General features: G+C 39.0%; 1 protein-coding gene across 4 annotated transcripts; it reads right to left on the bottom strand.

The window, feature by feature from the left end:
• Positions 1 to 12: 12 nt before the first annotated feature.
• INTS10 (integrator complex subunit 10) lies at positions 13 to 20,568 on the bottom strand (the record flags this gene model as incomplete). Of its 4 annotated transcripts, none has more annotated exons than XM_083862292.1 (18): positions 20,418 to 20,568; positions 19,504 to 19,571; positions 18,688 to 18,791; positions 17,569 to 17,708; positions 16,990 to 17,071; positions 16,549 to 16,689; positions 15,976 to 16,147; positions 15,351 to 15,520; positions 12,178 to 12,311; positions 11,295 to 11,451; positions 10,573 to 10,655; positions 9,540 to 9,692; positions 8,305 to 8,413; positions 7,851 to 7,930; positions 7,226 to 7,388; positions 6,010 to 6,103; positions 2,054 to 2,131; positions 13 to 169 (listed from the first exon to the last, which is right to left on the bottom strand). In XM_083862292.1, exons 1-18 carry the CDS (start codon positions 20,544 to 20,546, stop codon positions 13 to 15), a joined length of 2,214 nt encoding a protein of 737 aa, XP_083718418.1. In that variant the 5' UTR covers positions 20,547 to 20,568. The 4 variants fall into 4 exon arrangements, with proteins under 4 accessions (XP_083718418.1, XP_083718419.1, XP_083718416.1 ...); XM_083862293.1 differs by having other exon boundaries at positions 11,295 to 11,448; XM_083862290.1 differs by lacking the exon at positions 2,054 to 2,131.

Below are 20,568 nucleotides of genomic sequence, written 5' to 3'. Positions count from 1 at the left end.
GATCCAGTCCATTCAAGCAAGAGTCTGCAGCAGCAGTATTTTCTCATTGATGCAGAACCTATGCAAGACCACCATGAGATTTTCCCCACAGCGCGAGACCTGGCGCTCCATGGCCAGGCGGAAATCTTCCTTCACTCCTTTCGTTATACCCCGGGTAACTGTGTGGTGCCTTAAGCCATGAAGGAAAGAGAGACAGACAAAATCAAATCATGGTTATCTGGTGAACTACAGTCATTTCAAAGGTACTGCATGTCACTTGCTATGTATTTATGGTCCATATCTGAGTTTATTTAATGAGAATCAAAGAGCCTGTGCTATGCTGTTTTTTAAAAATCGTGTTTAGTAGCTTACAAATCTTTCAACAGTTACAAGCTATAAAAAGGTCTATGTTCTCACTGCTTTGACTATGACTGCTGAAGGGGGAAATAATGTCATTCTTCTGGATAACAGGAAAATCTATTCTCTTAACCCAGCAAGTAGGAAGTTCTCTTTGCTTGAGGAAAGGAATCTTTTTTCCCTCTCTACCTCTGCTGCTCAGGCCACTTCTTCCCTGGAATCACATCTATAAATGGCTGGGGTTGAAAGAAGACTGAAAGGATGAACTTGCTTTCTCTGGAGCACAGGTGCTACCATAAAGAGCAGAGGGCATCTTCTACCAGTATCAAAGTGCAGGAAGGAGCTTTATAATCCTGTGGGCACTAATAATGCTGTGACTAGTGAAAGGCACAGTGAGTACTTCACAAAACCCAAATCAAGCCAGGCTATAAGTCATCAAGCCAGCTCTTATGAAGATACTAGCAATGGGGTACATTTATTCTGAGCAAAAGTTCAGGACTTATTTTCAAACAGAACAAAGGTCCACCTACTGAGCAAGCTAAAGCAGTGCTGGCTGGGGACACTCATGGGATATTGCCCTGTTAAAGACCATTTTTCTGAACAGTTCTTTGTCCTCATGCTGGCCTCAACACCTAAATCTTGTCCTTAAAACAATATTCTGCAGCCCCAAAGCACTTTACTTGCACTGCCCCAGAACTGGGTAAGTTAGATGAAGACTTTGTAACATCTACCTGCAAGCCCTACTGGGGAAGGTGAGAAAAAAGGCATGCCCTGAAATGACAACCTTAACAATACTGAAGGAACCAGCATAAAATAATTTAGAGAGAAAAGCATAATGCTAATGCTGAGATGAGTCCTGAGTCATGGGTAAGAAGGGGAAGAGCTGATCCAAACCCAGCAAGCCCATTGAAAGACAGAAAGAAAATAAAAAATAAAGGGTGAGGGCATCTGTGCCCATCCAGAGATGCTGGGAACAAGGAAGGGAAACATCTCAGAATTACCCTCACCAACAATACCACCCAACTTTCATGTAAATAAAGAAGTCTGGCATTTGAGAAGAGACTTCTCTGCCAAAATAATAGCGATCTTTGCAACACATGGAAAAGACAAAGCCTACTGGGCAATTCTTTGGTGAGCTATGCTAAGTGAAGCAAACCTGCACTGAAAACACTCCAGTATATTCAGAGGCCATGGGATAAGTCCTGTTTTCAGTCTTGTCTTAAACATTGCTGACAGCTGAGTGCTATGGTCACTTACAGCCTAAAGGAGAATATGTAATCTACAGCTACTGAGCAAGCCAGCAGCACTTTGGAAGATGTGTTTTATATTACAGCTGTAAAACATAAAACAGAATTCAGAACAACCTAAATGAAGAAAAATTGCTACAAATGGATCCAGGAACCAGTATCTTGAAAATAAAGGGTTATGCTCTTGCAAATATATGACTGAACATCAGTAGAACTTTTGAGGATTTCTACATTATTGTTTAAACTCAATAATGATTATAAATTGAAAGGACACGGATACTGGCAACTTATGGGAAAAAGAAAAATAAATGTTATAATAGAACAACATGGTTTGCCAGGCAATGTAGGCACAAATGAAGAAATAATAAAAAAAAAGATAAATATTGAGTAACAAATTGCTGAAAACCATGGGCAGTAAAACATGTTGACAAAACACAGCACACTATGAGCAGGGTTTTTCCACTTGGTACCTGTCAGCAGTCTGTATGCTGGGCTGTAGCACAGGTATGAATTCCTGCTGCAGTAACCCCATGGGAGGGCTAGAGGTCCTTTAAAAAACAGCAAATAGCAGCATTCAAACACCCACACACCAACTCCCCCTCTGGTGCAAAACAACTCTCGAAAAAAGGAGTAACAGAAAACCAGGGTGAGCTCACACAGCAGTATGACCACTGAGCAGCCAAAGGGGTGCAGGACTCTAACAGCATCAAACATGCAAATATCCCCAGATTTCAGTGCAAGGCTGTTCTACAGTTGTCATCTAAATATATACACTTTTTTTTCTGACAGTTACACCAGGAGAAAAGACAGCAGCAGATGCAAAACCATTACACAGTTGTACTACGATGAACTGTCACAGCTCTTCCAGGGAAGCATGTCAGTCAGAAAAGACTTAATCAGAGGAGCATTGCAGATACCACAGCTTCCCTCCAGTACTGGCAAGAGCATGTCAGCAAACTGGGAGAGCCCATAGCTTGGAGTTAAGGGGTTGGCTGCTGAGCCCAAGCCGAGTGCATGCACAGCGGGTATCGGCCAGCTTGAGTACATGGCAGCATTTGTTAAAGGTTGCCCAAGTATCTTTTCATTAGCCCACAGATGGACTTTTCCACCTTTACAAATTCTAACTGCATATAAAAACAGCTGTTAGAGCATGGCACAATGCCAGAGCACAAAAGCCCGCTCAGAACAACCTCCTATTTATGACCAGGGCCACAGGAACTAACCACCAAAAGCTGTCTCAGCTGAAAGACAGTTTGTCTTTTCCAGGAAGTTAAATTTTATCTCTTTGTGCTATCTAGAACAAGATAACCTAGCAAGTTCAGCCTAGAGCAATACTCCACTACTTAAGGAGAAGAGAAAGGAGAAATTTGGCATATAGGAGAGAGGTTTAGCTTCTTAATCTAAGTCTCTTATAATGTCACCTAAATCTTACTACCCAAGTATTGAGTGCACCATTCATGCCCAGAGATGCTACAAAGGGAGCAGAGAAGCAAAACTTGCACTTAGATTCCTGTAATTCTCAGTTAGGTGCCTACCTTCAGATCTCACAGGTGGGCATTTGGGTTAGCATCTACAGTTTATTAATAGATATGGAGCTTATAAATGCCAAATAAAGATGGGACATTTAACACTCTAATGCAACTACAATAATCTGATATAAAATAGCCACAAACATTATTCAATCAAACGAGATAATTTTTCAAGAGTTCTTGGCATGAGTAAATCCAGTACTTGCAAAAGCGGACAAGGGAAACAGAAAATGCAAAGGACCAGCAAGATGTTATTGGTCCCAGAGTGGCAGATGTTTGCAAAAGGGATTCTGTGCAATTTTGTCTTCACTACTGTTTGCAAGATCTGCAGTCAGAACTAAGCATACCCATGTGCACAGAGTAAAAATTACACTTTCAAGATACTTTGTTTCACTTCAAAGCAACCTCTGATGTCCCCAAGGAGAGATATGATGGGAATGAGTAAAGGGGAGGACATGGCTTTCAGATCAAGTTTATGCAATGAGGTAGGCTACGATTAGATTAATTAGAGTAAGATTTATCAAAAAGAGGAGCAATATATTAAGCATCAATGTTCTGTATGTTGCTCTTTTCCTCTGTAGCCTCAGCAGCTAACACTGCCCACACTGACATGAATATCAGATAAACTGTGAAACTTGGCTTTTCTAGAAGGGAGTTTAAAAGCATTTAATGGTGCTGGATTCAAAGCTCATAGAACAAATCTTATTAACACCACAAACAGAATGAGTTTGCTTTATCACCAGTTAAAACCAAAACCATGGACCTCCTCATTCCTACAGTGGATGCAAGCAAAGAAAAATGTTACAAACTGTAAATGTATGTATTTTGCAGGACCCAATTTTAAGTCTGCAGATCTTACTTCATCTTTTGTAAAAGCACACTGCAGTTTGCTTTACTGAGTTCAGAAAAATGAGTATCATTTCTTATGAAGTATAAAGTACTTAGAAAAAAGTACTGGAAGAAGAACGAGGAATTCACCGGAGGAGAAAATGCCCTGTAAGTCATTGAACAAAAAGCAGTCCTTATAAAAGACATATATCTGCAATACATTTCCCATCCATAAGATGCAGGATTGCTACATTTATGCTGAGAAAAGATAAGACAAAGGAGCAACTGCTTTATCTTTGCCCTGTTGTGTCAAACTCAGAGTCTTTCTGAGCATGAATGAACAGCATCTGAGCTGTCTGCTAATTCATGGGAGGATACTGCAGCAGCTCATCCAGCCGGAACTGGTGATAGTTTTGAAAGACGTAAGCAGTCTACAGGTACTGAGCCTACCAACCATCATGCCAGGAAACAGGGCTACATTGGCACACTTTATCAAAAACCCCAGCTGGGGGAGGCTGTGAGCTAATCAGGTCAACACTGGTGGCTGACACCATCCCTGGGCCTCACAGCCAGTCCAGCTAAAAAAATATCTCTGGTACCAGGGGAGTAGACATCATCTCTGACCAGTGGCCTAAGCCCTGAACCATCCCTTCCATCGGCTCTCTGATGAAGTGCTTCCAGCCCTACACAGCCACATAAAAGACGCTGTACACAGCTTTTCCAGCTGGACAGGATATCTGACTGTTTTGGCTCAGTAAGCACAAAGAAACAGACTTCTCTTCTACAAGCCTTTCCGTCATTGAGGAAACATCACTGATCAAAAGGAGGTCAAAGAGACATTCTGTCCTGCTAGAAACACTTCTTGCTACCTCCTTCCTGACTGGGAGAGGAGAACAGAAAGTAACTGCGTCCACGCCAATCAAACGGAGCCAAGAGAAACAGCGCTGAACTACTGCAATGAAATGGAGACAGCAGGTAAGAAGTTACCAGATGGAGTCTTCAGTGCTAAGCCCTCTTGCTGGTAAAGCTTATTACTTAACACCATATGTGGCACAGCATGCCCTGAAGCTTGTTTTCATACAGCTGGTTACAAGCAGTGAGATATGGCAAGAGTAAGAGTTTGAAAATCTAGAGCTTAAAAGAGAAAATTCTCCATCACGTAATTAAGCATTTGAATTTCTACTTTTCCTTTAACTACACCTAGTATCTCATCTTTCTGTTGGTTAGATCTCTGGAAAATCTATTTACTAGTTAAAATTTGGATCCTGTTTTCTGATGTTAGGCTCCCATTTTGAAAACTTCAGCCCATTTCTGGTTAGTGAATAGCAGTGAAAATACACTGACCCTAAGTGGAATTTCAACCAACTTTAAGCAGTTCCCCTTTTAGGAAGCACAATACTACAAATTCTCATAAACAACCAGGATATTCCAAAACATTCTGCCACTAAAACCCTGCAGCAGATAGTTTTGAGTCAAGACTGAACAAGTAAGAACACCTAGAAAGTAAATCCAAATTATAATTCACTTCAGCATCTTGTAATATACTGAGCAGAATACGATGACCTGCTAATTCTAACAGAAGGGTCACTGGAGTGTAGCTGGCATGTAATTTAATTTATATTTTGCACCAAAGTTTTTCATCATTCAGTGGTCTTTCATAAATTTTGTTCACAAAAATAAGCAGAATAGTGCTTTCTGCTCAGCATTACTCTTCAGCAAAATTAGGAAGAACATCTTGCACTCGTGCCTAATTATTTGAAGAATTCCTGCAAAGTGCAAGTGTCTACTTGAAAGAGCATAACTGTAATCACTTCAATATCAATCACTCTAAAGCAAATGCTACACTCAGAAATTAAGTCCTGTAAAAGCAGGAATTAAAGCTGAAGAACCCCCCAACAGAATATGGCAGGAGAGTCAGAAAAAGAAACTCATGGCCTTGTTTGAACTCCTTAAATTTAACCTCAAAGACATGACAAACTATCCAGAAGATAACATGAAAGCAAAGACAACCAGAACATACTCCCTTTTTTTTTTGCCAAAGAAAACAGTAAATGCTTTTTTATCCTTACTTGATCAACATTGCTTGATTTGGCAACAGTTCCAGATGAATTTTCCCTCCTTCCTGTGTTCTTAAATAAGCAAATTCCTCCAACATATCAATATCTGAGGAAAACGTTAAAGATTTGAGTAGGGAAACAATGATTGAGAACATTCTTTCTTATGCCTCACATCTGAAGCCACACTGCTGAAAGGAGAGTCAAACTGTAAAGCTATTGAAGTACCTCATTATTACAAGTGACGATCACAGCACGTATTCCTAATCCTCCACAAACTGATGAGAAATGGCTTTTCAAAGTGAAGCACACATCCGTTAAGTTTTTTTTCTTTCTTTGTTTCTTCATAGGTAGACAGAGGTAAAGAAGACTAACCTCAAAATTCCCTGGGTTTCACTTCCTTTTTCTGCACTGGAGGTAAGGAGATTAGTGCAGACTGAGGCTGCACCTGAAGCAATGCCACCACGGTGCCACACTATCACCCTTTTTAGCTTCCTATTTTGATCCTTTATTTAGCTGCTTGTTTTGTGGGGTTTTCTTTGGTGGGTTTTTTTGTTGGGTTTGTTTGTTGGTTTGGGTTTTTTTTTTTTGTTTGTTTGTTTGTTTTCTTTCCTTTAAAGGAAAGCTTATTTAGTTGTCTACCACAGCTTATTTAGTTGTCTCAGATAGGAGTTAGAACTCCCTGCTTCCTGAGGCCCATAGCTGGATGTCTACTTAGGTTAAACATTAAACTGTTCATTTGTGCATATGATGATCAAAATTTATGTCTGAACAGATAAATCAGATGTGCTCAGCATAAACTTTGACATAGCTCGTTATCTTACTCAACCCAAACATGTTACCCACAGAACACATCTCACAAACAAGAGCCCAAACCATTCAGTTCTGCAGCACAGATACTGCTTTGTCTTTTGCATTAACAGCCTTGTACATAACGCCCTGTATTTCGTAAAGAAGAGACTGCTGTCACTTGCATGAGCAGCCTGAGCTGCTGCTGTTTTTCTGAATGGAAATTCTAATGGCAGTGTACTTAGGGCTACTCTCAAGAGCCAGGGCAGGTGACAAGAGGCATATTTACAGTCCATTATGTACTGAGCCCAACACAAGAGGTTTTCATGGTATGAAAATAGAAATAAATATGATTCAGGGAAAGAGCTGCTGTTGAAACTAACAGCTTTTTCAACACTACAGCACAGGATGTGGAAGACATTCTTTGTTAGAGAAAGGATACTTGTGACATAGTTGAAAAAATTCTCATACTGGAAGTTTCCTTGCTGGCAGATTTTGTTGATGGCTTTCAGGAACAAGTTCTCACCCCTCGGCCATTCATGCTGAAGCAGAACAACTACGTGGCCCAGTGCCATATCATCTCTGCTGTCTGTGAAAGCTCTGAGCTTCAGGGAGAAAAGTTACATTTAGACAATCAGGAAATACATGTTGCTTTCTAAAACATCTAGCATTTATCTCACCTAGATCTGTGCAAATACAAAAATTCTTTGAAAGTATATATTAAGGCAGAATGGAATACACTTCTAAAGTAGGTTGGAAATTTCCAGCTAAAATACCAAATCCTCTCAACTGATCTACAAGGGAAGCCTGAACAGAAACAAAAATTTTGAGATCTGTTCTATTTTCTCTGCTCAAAACTAAAACAAATACAGAAAAAAAGAGAAAACAAACCCTCCTCCATCAACACTCCACTCCCCTCTCTGAAAGAAGACCCTCCCCCAATCCATTTTAGGTTAAAAGGACTGAGGCACAGCCTTTCAGTCACAAGACTGGGACACGGCCATGCAGTTTCAGGATATGTAATCTAGGTCTTAAGGACAAGAAAGCTGTAATTGACCCCATCTTACCTTGAAACAAGCTAACAACAGATGAAGGCAGTAAGGCATGATAGCTCTACTGGTACATGGCCAAAGCTTCAAATCAGACCCTGCAACAGAACAGTTCTTTAGGGGGTTCACAACAGATAGGTTAAAATAAATTGAACTGGAGCAAAGCAAATTAAATTAAATCCAAAATTACCGTATCTCAGGTAGGGAAGAAAGCTTTGAATGTAAATTATAACTGCTTCAAAATGTGAAGTTAAACATTTAAATTTTTCTTCTTCACTTCTCTTTTCCTGTGGTAAGACTTTGCCACCAATATACTTTAAAAGGTACAAGCAAGAAAACCTCAATACAAAACCAAGACTTAAAAAACTTCCTCCCTTTTCATAATACAAAATGAGAATAATTATATACCCAACCAGAACACATGAACTAAAATTCAGCTGACACTGAATTTAGGGTAATAGTAACTCCATACCTTTCCTGAATTTTGACTTGACTTTAGGTTGCTCCTCTTGTACTTTACCTCCTTCTTGTATTGGAAGTAAAATACAGCACATGAGGTCAAGCACTTTTTCACATGTTTGCTGTAAAAGATGAGACATGATAATGCTAAATTTAAATTAAAGTTCTTAAAAATTCAGATATGTTAATAGCGATTAAAAATTTCAGACAGCACAAAAGGAAAAAAAAATCACAAAATTCTTTGCTAGAACTTGAGTTGACTTAGTACAGTCTGGCTAAGCAAAAAGACTTAGCTGCCACTAAACAACCCTGGAGAGCCTACATACATAATTTTAATTGTGAAAAAATGGTATTGGCATTCTTCATTTCAAGAGGGTAAGATCAATATAGCTGCAATCAAAAATTTTGTTTTGAAGGATTAAGTTTTCAAATGAATTCTTAGACTATTTTAGTAAAATTTATTCTGTTCATGGTAAAAATAGAAAAGAAAATGGCAATCTGACAGCATGATGGAAATTTAATGAATTTTTAATGCTCCTTCCTAGCAAGAGGTCTGTGGGAATACATGATCACATTTCCAGTGAAAAAGTATTAAAGGGGAAGGGACAAAAGCACTTGTCCAGCAGAACTCAGATGACGTTAGATCCTAAGAGACAGAGCCTTTATTGTCAGTGCTGACACTGACTGACCTCAGACCACCATCTATTCCCGCAATATTAAAACCACAAAACTGCAAAAGTATTGCAAAAGTAGAGCAAGTTCAGAGGTCAGGCCAGACAATATTGTTCTGGTGTCTCTTGTAACGTCAGTTAATAACTAACTCTCTTTTAATATGATCACAGAAGTTCCTTTACTTTTTCTTTCCCCTGCACAATAAGCGTGTACCTAAAAGAATTCTCCCTCAATTTAAGGAATTAATTCAGTAAAGTTAAGGAATTCAAATTAAGGTTACACTTACAGACAACTCAAACACATGTAGCCATGAAAAATCATAACTAACCTCTCAAATCTTCAGTATCAAACAGACTATACATATATATATATATATATATAAAGAGTTGCTAATGGACAGTCAGTTAATGTGGCAGGAAGCATAATTCTCCCAGTAAAACACGGATTTTTCAGTAGACCCTGTCTGATGTTCAATACCCTGCTGAAAGCAGGTAACATGAAAATTCTAAGGAAGAAGAGAAATAGGAACCACAGGGCCAGCTTATGAAGGCCCAGTGTGTGGAATGCTGTACATACCCGGTATTCTCCAAGGGCAAAGTGGCACGATGCTAACTGGATTAGTGCTCTCTGATTTTCTAAAGATCCTTGTCCTGTAATTTGCTGGGAAGAATGAGAGCCCTGAAGAGCTGCCAAGTGATGTAGGCTGCTAATTGCTTTTTTGTACTGCCCCTTTGAAAAAGAGTATTAAAAAAAAAACTGTTAAGGTCTTTTCTATACAACAGGTAGAGAGATAGAGAAAAAATTCTCTTACAGAAAGCTTTCAAAATGGAGTGTGTCCAAGTAAGAAGTCTTCAAAATTTTAACCTAAACTAATAATCTCCAGTGATGAGTTGTGTACAAGTCTGTGGGTCAATCATTTACAAGGCAGTCAGAAGACGAACAAAATTCTGCTTTAAAAAGCCAGTTTACAAAATTGTATTTGTAACTGAATCAAGTAATTATTTTCTTGAGTTAATTGTTACTTTATTTAACTTTAACTTTATTTCAAACTAATAAAGTTTGAAATAGCTCTTGCTTAGGCACAAGTAGAGGCAGAAATAAAAGACTCCCAAGGGAAAAATAAAGAACAAATTTTCTTCTGTAGGTAGTATTGGAATGAGCACAGCCAGCGTAATTTTTGTGGAGAAGTATACATGTTAACTGAGATATGTTAAAACCTTTTACTGCTTGAAAATTCTTCTCTCTGATTGTGTTCCAATATAGTGCACAGACAGACTAATAAATGCACTTATCTTCCACAACACCGTGTATGTATCCACTGGTCAAAATGCCAACATAGATTTCTTTTTCGCATGCCAAAATTAGCTGGACTCAAACAACAGCTATAGGGACAGGAATATCCAAAGCAGGATACCAAGCTTGTGGTGCAAACAGTGTAGCTCTATCCCCAGCAGTCATACTTTAAGGCATAAATCAGTAGACACTATAAGCAGTCAAACGGGCTAATAAGAATTGCTATTTACAAGAAGGCGGTAAATTGCTATTTACTATAAAAGGAAGAGCAACACAAAGGTGGTGTTTTTCCTAGTTTATTCTGTATTTTTTTTACCTGGTAGATGATCATGTCTGTAAGAAAGATTCTTAACCAAAGCCAGGTTTCTGTCTTCCATGACAAACAAATTCTGGTGAACTCTGTGTTAAGTGGTTAGAGAAGAAAAAGTAAAAGAGAATATGAAACATTTCACAGCTTTGAGTTAAACATAAGTAATATATATGAAGAGTTGGATTTAAAAATGGGAAAAAATGGCACCAAAACAGTAAGAGGATGAAATCCTTCACATATAGGATACTCTCTTCCTACACACTCATTTTTTGATTTCATTTCTCTTCACAGTGTCCAACAAACCTAAAAGCAGCTAGGTGGTAGTGTTCGCCTACTTTTTAGAAGAGAATTTTTTTTCAAGATTATCACACCAGTTATTATCAGAAAGGGAGACACAGTAAAAACACATGCTGCTAATCAGGAACTAAAGCAGCCATTAGCAGCACACCCTCACTGAGCACTATCAGCCCTCCTACTGACCAACTGCTCCAAGAGAAGTGGGGGTGAATAAGCAAAGATGCATCAAGAATGAAATACGATAAAGGAACGAAATATTCAGAAACGCAACAACTGATAAAGCTTCTTACTGGAACTTCTATTGGAAGTACTCAGAACCCAAAGCAATTTCAATTGTAAGGATTCATAATGGCAGGAATTCCATTTTAACAATAAAAAAGGGATTTCTACACAGAGCAATGAAGTCTAAATGCAATTCTAAATGCAGTTACCTTTGTCAAGTGATTCTAGAGAATAAAGCAGCTCCCAGCTTTCTCTTGCCAGTTTGAAACTCTCTAATACTTCAATGGAGTTTGCAAGATCAGCCTTGTTTACTGTAATATGGCGACTTCTTGCCTTCCCAGAAGGATCCTCATCATCTGAGCTCTGCTTGGAAGTCAGTATAAAACACAAAGATTAACTTCTTAATCTATACTTACTTCAGAGGACTCTAAAGTCACAGAAGTTCCACTTAACACAAGAAAACAATTACGTATAGAGGTGCCATGGTACTAGTTTAAGTGGCTTTAAGTGATTTTTCACTTAGCTTGCTTTAAGGTTAGACCAATCTGGTTTGCTACCAAGAACTCAGTGGCACAGTGTGATGAGCAGTATCCCAAACAAATTTATTCTGTTAAACAAGGTATCCCACCACTGAGCTTCAGCCAGATTATCGGTTGCAGTACATACACACTTTATGCTTTATGACTCAGTGTAAGCCAACAGTGGCACAATGAAAAGGAAGTCCTTGTATTCCCTCTATAGCAGAGATATTCTATAAAATAGTGAATTTCTGCCATTAAAGCAATAGATATATTGATAATTCCAATCATGAAAAGTCAATTACTTTGGAAGTTTACCAGCAGAACATTTGACTGCTAAAGCTACCTTTTTAAGTACCTCTGCTGAACTCCTTCAAATTAAAGCACTCACAGTGGTACATGTGTCTACAGCAATTGCTGCAAAAATGGTTTTATTCTTGCTGGCTTTAGAAAAAAATAAGTTTGAAAATAATGGTCATAAATAGCTAATTCAGAGTAGCTCTAAAAAATAGGTCTTTTACATCTATGTCAAAACCACTGTTGTCTAAATTCCAGTAGCAATGCCAAAAGTTACCATTGTTTTTTCTCTTCCTTCAGCAAGTTTTCTTTTTTTGTGTATGTGTTTGTTACGATCAATATCTGCATCACCATAGATGTTGGGTACATCCTCAAGAAGAACCAGTGGAGTTTGGTTTGGAGCATTTGGACCTGGATTTAAAGATAAATTAATTCACAATTGCCCTAAATTGATCTGAAAGGTCTTATGCCTACAGCAAGCTGGGCTTTTTTTCCTTCACAAGTAATGAATATAATGCTACAGAAAACAATCTTAAATTAAGTCATCTAAATTGCTTAAACCATGCTGGTAAAGCTATGGTTTCCTCAATGCAGCCATACAGTGAAGGTCAGAGTGCATTTACCAGACATCACCAGAGTCTGATTGAGAGCTTCAGAATATTTTTGAATCCCTTTCTTCTGGAGAAGTCACAAGATAAACGCAGACAGCAGGTGATCTCTGATCAAGCAGTATTTGCTTTTATGGAAGTACAATTATTCATTCAACAGATGAACGGCACAAATGGCTCTGAAGTTAACAGCCACAAACATGGCAAAAAGCATAACAATATTCTCAAAACATTTCTCATGAGAAACCAAAGCAATATGCTAACAGGCACTGACACCACACAGAAGTCTGTGTATTTTATGACAAGATTTCCCTAGTAGGATCACTCAGTGTCTGCTTTGGCCCCACTGATTTTAGTAAACAGCATGAAACCTTTAGCTGACTGCCAGAGCTCATCTTCATTCCCAAAAGATAGAAAAGTCTCATTCTGAAACACAGAAAACAATTTCTATTTTCACTGGTGTCACAGAACATCCAGTGGGATCTGGTACTTTTTATTTCACACCACAGTGTTTAAGTTTCATTTGACACAAAATAGGGACAATACTTCTTAATCTCAAACAACACTGATATGTGATCACTACCGAGACAGCTTTCCTTCCAAAAACATTTTCTCCTTCTGCACAATCAAGCTGCATATAGATGTGCAGAATTCAGTCAAAGAGAAATACGAAGGAAAGAGGAATCCTTTACTCTCTTTTCTCTTTCTGAAACCTCTGCCAGGTAAGACAGTAGTGCAACCAACTATTTTCAGTTTGTGCAATTTTTTTTATTTGCAGAAAGATATGAGACTAAGGCCTCATTCATAACTGCAAAGAACTAATTTGAGAGTTTAACAGAACAATTTATTCCATCTCTTGACATAAAAGCCCCTTGTATTAAGCTTTTCCCATCTACTCAAAAGTGATGTGTGTAAGGAGTTCACTACTTACTACTTCACTACTAATAGAAGCTCCTGTTAGAAGAAATAGCCAACCTGCTCTAACTAACAAATACAGGTCAATAAATACAACCACAATAACCAGGTCAGTAAATACCACCACTGAAATTGCTCCTACAGCACATTGCAATCACCTCTCCTGTACCACCATGTATTCCACTGTGTCAGAATCTAACCTGTGTGAACTGAAAATAGAGCCAAGACATAACAGATTCATATCTGTTTCTCATGGATGCAAAGAACCACAGATGGGATGCTGGAAGAGTTTCACTACTAGAACCTCAAGAGCTGCCTAATTCTAACACCTGAAAAAAAAAAAAGGGGTTTTCTTTTACTCATATTGACTTAAAATAATGCCAGCTAAATGCTTTGCTTTCCAAACAAGTGTTCTCTTCCCAGCACCAGAAGTGCACTGTAGTCTTTATCCCAAAGCCTCCAGTCCTGAAACAAAAGAAAATCCATTGTCACCCTTGACTGGGAATGCAGACCTTCTCTTACACTACTGGGAGTTACACAAGCATACAAAGAGCAGCGTTGTGTTTTTCTGTCTGAGGTCTAGAATTGAAGCTTACAGAGTTTTTAATTGTTTTCTAGCAGAGAGTGTTATAAATAAGCCCCCAAAAGCATCAGCCCAAATAACAACTCCTGCCAAGCCTGAAGGCAGCCTCAAAGTTATGAGAGGTGTGAATTGCCTCATTCATTTCTCAAGTCTCCAGCAAAGCAGATACAAATTATTTAAGAGAAATGCATTGAAAAGTTTTCCCTGGAGAGGCTTTTTGCAAATCCACGTACATGACAAGAGAGTCACAGATCTAATCCTCACAATGAGGAGACAGCTTTTTTCTCTATGATCATGCTTCCAAAATACATAGGATTCTACATTTCTACAGTAAGCCCTCCAGAGAGAAGGAGGAAAAATTCTAACGATAGAAATTATATGAAAGGCATTGAATACCACTGCACTTCAATGCTAAAGCAGAAATGAGTAAAAGATGTCTCAGAAATACTTTCCTGAGGTCAGAAAATGACAGAGGCTACCAGAAAAGTTACACCAAAGGAACCGCGCTCTGTGACCTCAGTATACATGGTTTAGTCAGAAAATGTGAGCTTTGAAATACTGACTTGTGCAACTTAGAAAGGAATATTTTCACTAGCTCTCTACTAATGGAGCTTAAAAAAAAACTTTCCTCAGATTCTGGGTCACCCCTGAAAAGTCCAATCAATCCCAAAAGAAGCAATCCAAGGAGTTCGAAGTATCTGGTATGTCCCAAATGCAGATGTGACTGGGTAGGAAAATGCACAGGTAACACACATATGTTAAACATTAATTACAAATTAATTACAAATTAGGAGTAATGTGCAAAACACACCTCAAAGATTATGCTTAAACTATATAAAGAAAGACAAGCTGGAAGCTTGTGAATGTCAGGAAATCTTTTCCTATTCAGCTTTTATTTGCTTAATTACAAATTTGTTGTGTGTTCCCAGTGCAAAAATATCTTCACTTATTTTGACTGAAGGAGAGCAGGAAAATGTCAGCTTCAAAGAAACAAAATTGGAGGAGAAAATGAAACAAACATGATGCTTATAGAAAAGTAGGAATCAACCCTAGGGATGTTTCCCATAATGTCTGCTCTGTTACTTTTCTCCTTGCTAGATAATCAACTGCTGCTGGCCAAGGCAGAAACCACAATCCTAAGACAGATTAATCTTTGGTCTGATCTACTATACATTTGTTATGAACTAATGTTGGTAAGATTAATGGCTTGAGAGAATTATAACACCACGTAAATGATGCTTTGTGAGATGACAGTTTCAACAGACTAATGAGCAAAGATCTTTAAGATATTAGCAATGAAATCACAAAAGGCTCATTACAGAAGTTGAAACATTAGAAACTAACCTTGAAAGAGTGATGGCTGGATGTTGCTGACATACTGAAAAGCATTTTTAAAGAAGACCAGCATTGTGGAATACACTACTTGATTCTTATATTTAATGTGGGCTTCACTATCAAAGTTACTGATGTATCTGCAGAGATCTTTCATTCGATGCAAAATGTCACCGTAACTTCTGAGGGGAAGAGAGATAACAAGAGTTCAGGATGCTACACAGACTCTGCAACTCAAGAAAAGAATGCACAGTGAATATGAAAAGAAATCAGTGTTTCTGCTGAGGATATACCCAAGGATCAAGTCAGTGGAGGCTGAGAATACATGCTAGTGAAATTTTACAAAACATTTACCATGTTTCTCTTTACTGAGGCACATAGGGAAGGTAACCCCACAGCACTACAGTGCTTATGCAGGAATTTCATCATCAAAAGTTGATTTTACAGACTAATTTGAAAGTGCTCTCCAGAGTCACATTTTTTCTTTACATTGTACAGTCTTGACAGAAAAGCTGCTGTGAACTCACACAAAATGTTCTTGTGTTAAAATTGTTCTTCAATGAGAATTGTTCTTATTAAGAATTAAAAAGCCAAATTCTCCATGAGGGGAATACCCAGCAAAGCAGAGCTTTCTTACCTTCTTCCCTTATCCATTTGCCACTCACACCTCATTCCCACCACAGACAATATTTTAAACAGCCTCTCCCAAGGATCTGTAATCTGGGATGATTTCTCTGTGAGACCATCTATTACATATTTCTGAGAGCTGCGCTTGCTTGGAGACATAATATCAGAGGAATCTTGTGAACCTAGGAAAACCAGCACATTTTTCTCTTCATAACAAAACAACTGATTCACTTTCAAGAAGACACATAAAAATTATGTCGGAGCTTTCAGGGTAACCATTCTTTACACAGGAGGCCAACAGGGAGCAGCAGGCCATTTCTGCCTCTTTTTTCAAGAGAGCTGATAGGCTGGATAAGGACATCTTGGACATTTTGTCCTACCTCTCATGTGCTGAAGCATCATGAGTATCATGACTAAGTAGCTGAAGCACCATTTTGGTATTTTGGAATCAAAGAAACACTAAATACTACTATTAATCCTTGTGTGGGATACATGACATAAAAACAACACATTTTTTATTTATGGACATCAGTGATACTAAGACACACTCTAAGAAAGCTTGATTTTGTAAAAGTATTCTTACCTTGATATTGACTTTCTGTCTGTGTAGATCTAGTTACATAATTAATATAAAATTCTGCTGCTTTATTCAGATATTTATATAACAAGCTGGCAGGAAGTCGTACATCAGGGTTGTTAATTATCAGAGGAAGGACATCACAAACTAAAATAGAAAAGAAATTTAAAAATCCTTTAGGTTTGTGGGGTTTTTTTCTCCTAGGTAGGGCTTCTCAATCAGCAATGGGAGCCTTCATCTCTGGCTGACCATACACCAGAAAGAAACTCACATGAATGGCTCTAAGACCAATTTGTACCATATGGTCAGCCTGGATTAACGTGGCCTGAGCCTCTTCTGACTAAAGCAGTTTTCTAATCATAGTATCATGAAAGAAGTTTACTGACCTTAGAACATTGCCATACTAAAAAGTTCCAGAGTAAAACAAAAACATAACTATTTTCTTACCAAATAATTTTCTAAAACAATTCACTGGAGATTCTTGATCTTCGATACTTTCAGCATCTAATAATGTTTCTCCAAGGCCTACCTGTGTGAGCAGAGGTGAAAATCAAACACTAGACCAGTGGTTTTAGAAACTTTTTGAACTGCAAGTCAGTGGGGTTGAATAATTCAGTAACAATTCTACAGCAACAGCATGTGCAAGTCTCCAAATATATAGTTACACTATCCACAGTTCATAGCAGGTGGAAAGCAATGTCAGAAGATAGCAAAACAGGACCAAGAGAAAAAACTGTGCATTAAACTTTGTCAGTAAAGACAAGCACAGACAGGTGAAAGTGATATATGACTGAAATTCTTTCATTCACTAAACAAAGGATTGTTTTACTTGCTTCCATTTGTATTCTGCCCAATCCCTTCCTGGTGGTATGCTCAAGATGCAGCAGTCTGAACTATTATCCACAATTAAACATGAATAACAAGACCCACCCACTCATTAAGGCAAAAGAAAACACATTTCAGGAAAATCTCAAAGAACTGAGTGCCAATATCCTGAATAATTACTATTAGTTTCTCTTCTCTTACCCCATGTTGCACCACAGTCTCTGGGAAACGCCGCAGAAGTAGAAGGAGCATTTCTGCCCTTTCTAATGTGTTAAAACACTGCTCTGTTGCCTTCAGGAGCATTTCACACTGGACCCGACCAGGAAGGGTCTCAAATAATCCTTAAAAAAAAGAAAGCATTTAACTTGTCGTGTCTGAATTGTGAAGATGACTGACAAAACATAAAAGACCATCAAGACCACCTTGCTGTGCTGAACAAAAAGGGACTTCCGTATGCTTTTTCTGCTTTTAATACACATACCTGAAAAAAAGTCTGTTTCTTTCAGAGAAGACCAAATAAATATTTATCTGTAATAGTGTTTATTTGAGTGCAAGGAACTTGAATTGATAAGTAAGACTGCTAGTAAGTGGAGTACTTAAAATCAAAATACTTCAGTATTTGACATTTCAAGATGCTTTCATAAACTGTTCATTTATTTTTTTACTTACATTCTACTTCTACGATTAATACTTTCATTACTAAAATGTAGGGTTTTTTCAATTTAAACATCTAGTGAGATACTAAGAAGAAACTCACATGTTTTCCCTGTATGTTTTATGTACTCACTCTGAAAAATAAACACAGACCATGAAAAATCTAATGTTTTCTTAACTGGAGTATTCTTAGAGCTTCTGAAGCAGGTATTCAAACAGCACATTATAGTTTGTCAGGTGTAAATCCTGCTTTCAAAACTGCCTGTGGTTGCCAGCAGTGAATGCCAAGCCCTTCTGGATACCATTCACTCACTACATAAATAAGAATTCACCTCATTTTTACAATCATATACTGTTCTCTGCAATCTGTAGGACAATGATTGTTAAGTCCCATTCCACTTATTTCCTATTCAATTGCTTTTCTATGCACTTCTTCTTCTGGCAGAGTAAGCCTACCCATATCAGAGACAAAGCAATGGGAATCAGCTTGTCATGTCCCCTTGTTTTCCTAAGCCTAACACCAAATGAAGTCTCTAAGGCTGAATTGAAGAAAAAAAAAAATAAATCCTGCAGTCTACAGGCAAAGTTGGAAAAACTGACAATTTACTTTCCAAACTAGATAAATCAGAGGGCCTATTTTAGATTACTCCAGGATAGAATTCTTACCTCTTAAAAACTGTGTCTGCTTGTCCTGGGAGTCATTCCTTAATGCTGACGTTATAACGCTGATCTCCCTCCACACAGCAGGCTGGTCTGGAAAACTCACAAACCTGTAATAAAGGGCAAGGAATGGACAGTGATGTCAAAATCTGTCTCAAAGACAGAACCTTGCCATAAAAATATGTGTTTGGTCAACATAGAAAATAAAACCTTCCTTTTCACAGTTTATTCCTAATTAATTAGACCTTTTGTGGTTATTTTATACACATGGATTTTCAAAAACACTAAGTTTATATTTTTGGAAATCCCTACATTTATTTGTCCAGAGAAGGGCAATGCAGCTGGTGAAGGGTCTGGAGCACAAGTCCTATGAGGAGTGGCTGAGGGAGCTGGGATTGTTTAGCCTGGAGAAAAAGAGTCTCAAGACCTTACCACTCAAAACCTTACCACTCTCTACAAGTCCCTGAAAGGAGAGTGTAGCCCAGTGAGAGGGTCAGTCTCCTCTCCCAGGTAACCAGTGACAGGACAAGAGGACACGGTCTTAAGATGCACTGAGGGAGGTTTAGGTTGGACATTAGGAGGAATTTCTTTACAGAAGGGGTAATAAGAATTGGAGTGGGCTGCCCAGAGAGGAGGTGGAGTTACCCTCCCTGAGGTGTTTAAAGAAAGACTGGATGTAGCACCATCCATGGTGCCACAGTCTGGTTGACAAGGTGGTGTTTAGTCGTAGTCTGGGCTCAATCATCTCAGAGGTCTTTACCAAGCTAATTCCATGCATGGAGCACCTGGGATAAAGGTAGAGTTCCAGCTCTGTTTACTTACATGTCATAGAGCAGCCTGCCTGCAGACGCTGTCCTTTCAGCATTTCTCTCAATAGTGTACATCTCATACTGCAGGATGCAAGAACAGAACATCACCTTTCTCAAATACACTTACTAATCACATTAGTCCTTCCACTCTAAAAAACTGCCCTCGATTTGCCACAGCAGTCTGCATAACAGAAAATTAAAGGACTGCAATATTTGCTGGAGAAATTAGAAGGTGCATTTTTACCACTTAATCACACATTAATTTATGCATAGAATTCTACATGACAATACATTTAATATTATTAACACTAACAACCTTCTAGTATCTAAAGGAGGCCAACAGAGGAGTCAGAGAAGGACTCTTCATCAGGAAGTGCTAGGGCAACTACTAATGAGTACAAACTGAAGAGAAGAACTTAAGTTTACATATCACAAAGAAATTCTCTGGTGTGAGAGCAGTGACACAGGAACAGCTCTGAAGTGCTCAAGCCCAGGTTGGACAGAGCTTGGAGCAACCTACTCTAGTAGGAGGTGGCCCTGCCCACGGAAGTGGAGTTGGACTAGATGATCTTTAAAGTCCCTTCCAAGCCTTAACATTCCATGGGTCTGTGAACATGCTGGTTTAACTTTAACACAAACTGAAAACTTGGAATTCAAAGAGTTCTCTGACCAGGGTTAGCACCCAGTCCAATGCAATGCAAGAACCTAAGCTGCCACACAAGCCGTAATCAGGAGAGGAACTTTAACTAACAGTAGTAGTAGTAAAGAGTTTTCTTTTGTTTTTTAATCGCGAATTCCGCGCAGGCCCCAGTGGCCCCGCCCCTCCCCACTCCCATTGGTCGAGCCGCCTGTCAATCAGGCACGGCCGCAGCCAGGCCGCGCGGGGGAGGGGCGGTACCCGGCGTGTGGGACAGCGGCGGCGCTCACCTGTATGTTGAAGTCGGCGGGGTAGAGGCTCCGCGCCGTGATGAGCCAGGCCTTGGCCGCCCACAGGTCGCCCGGCACCAGCTCCCGGGCCCGCTTCACCAGGAACTCGCAGTCCCCCTGCGCCGACATCTTGCACCCGGTGCAGCCTGGC

Source organism: Zosterops lateralis (genome assembly GCF_965231275.1).
Source record: "Zosterops lateralis genome assembly, chromosome: 5".
Taxonomy (NCBI): Eukaryota; Metazoa; Chordata; class Aves; order Passeriformes; family Zosteropidae; genus Zosterops; species Zosterops lateralis.
The sequence above is the reverse complement of the archived record's forward strand: the minus strand, read 5'-3'. Positions and strand labels throughout refer to the sequence as shown.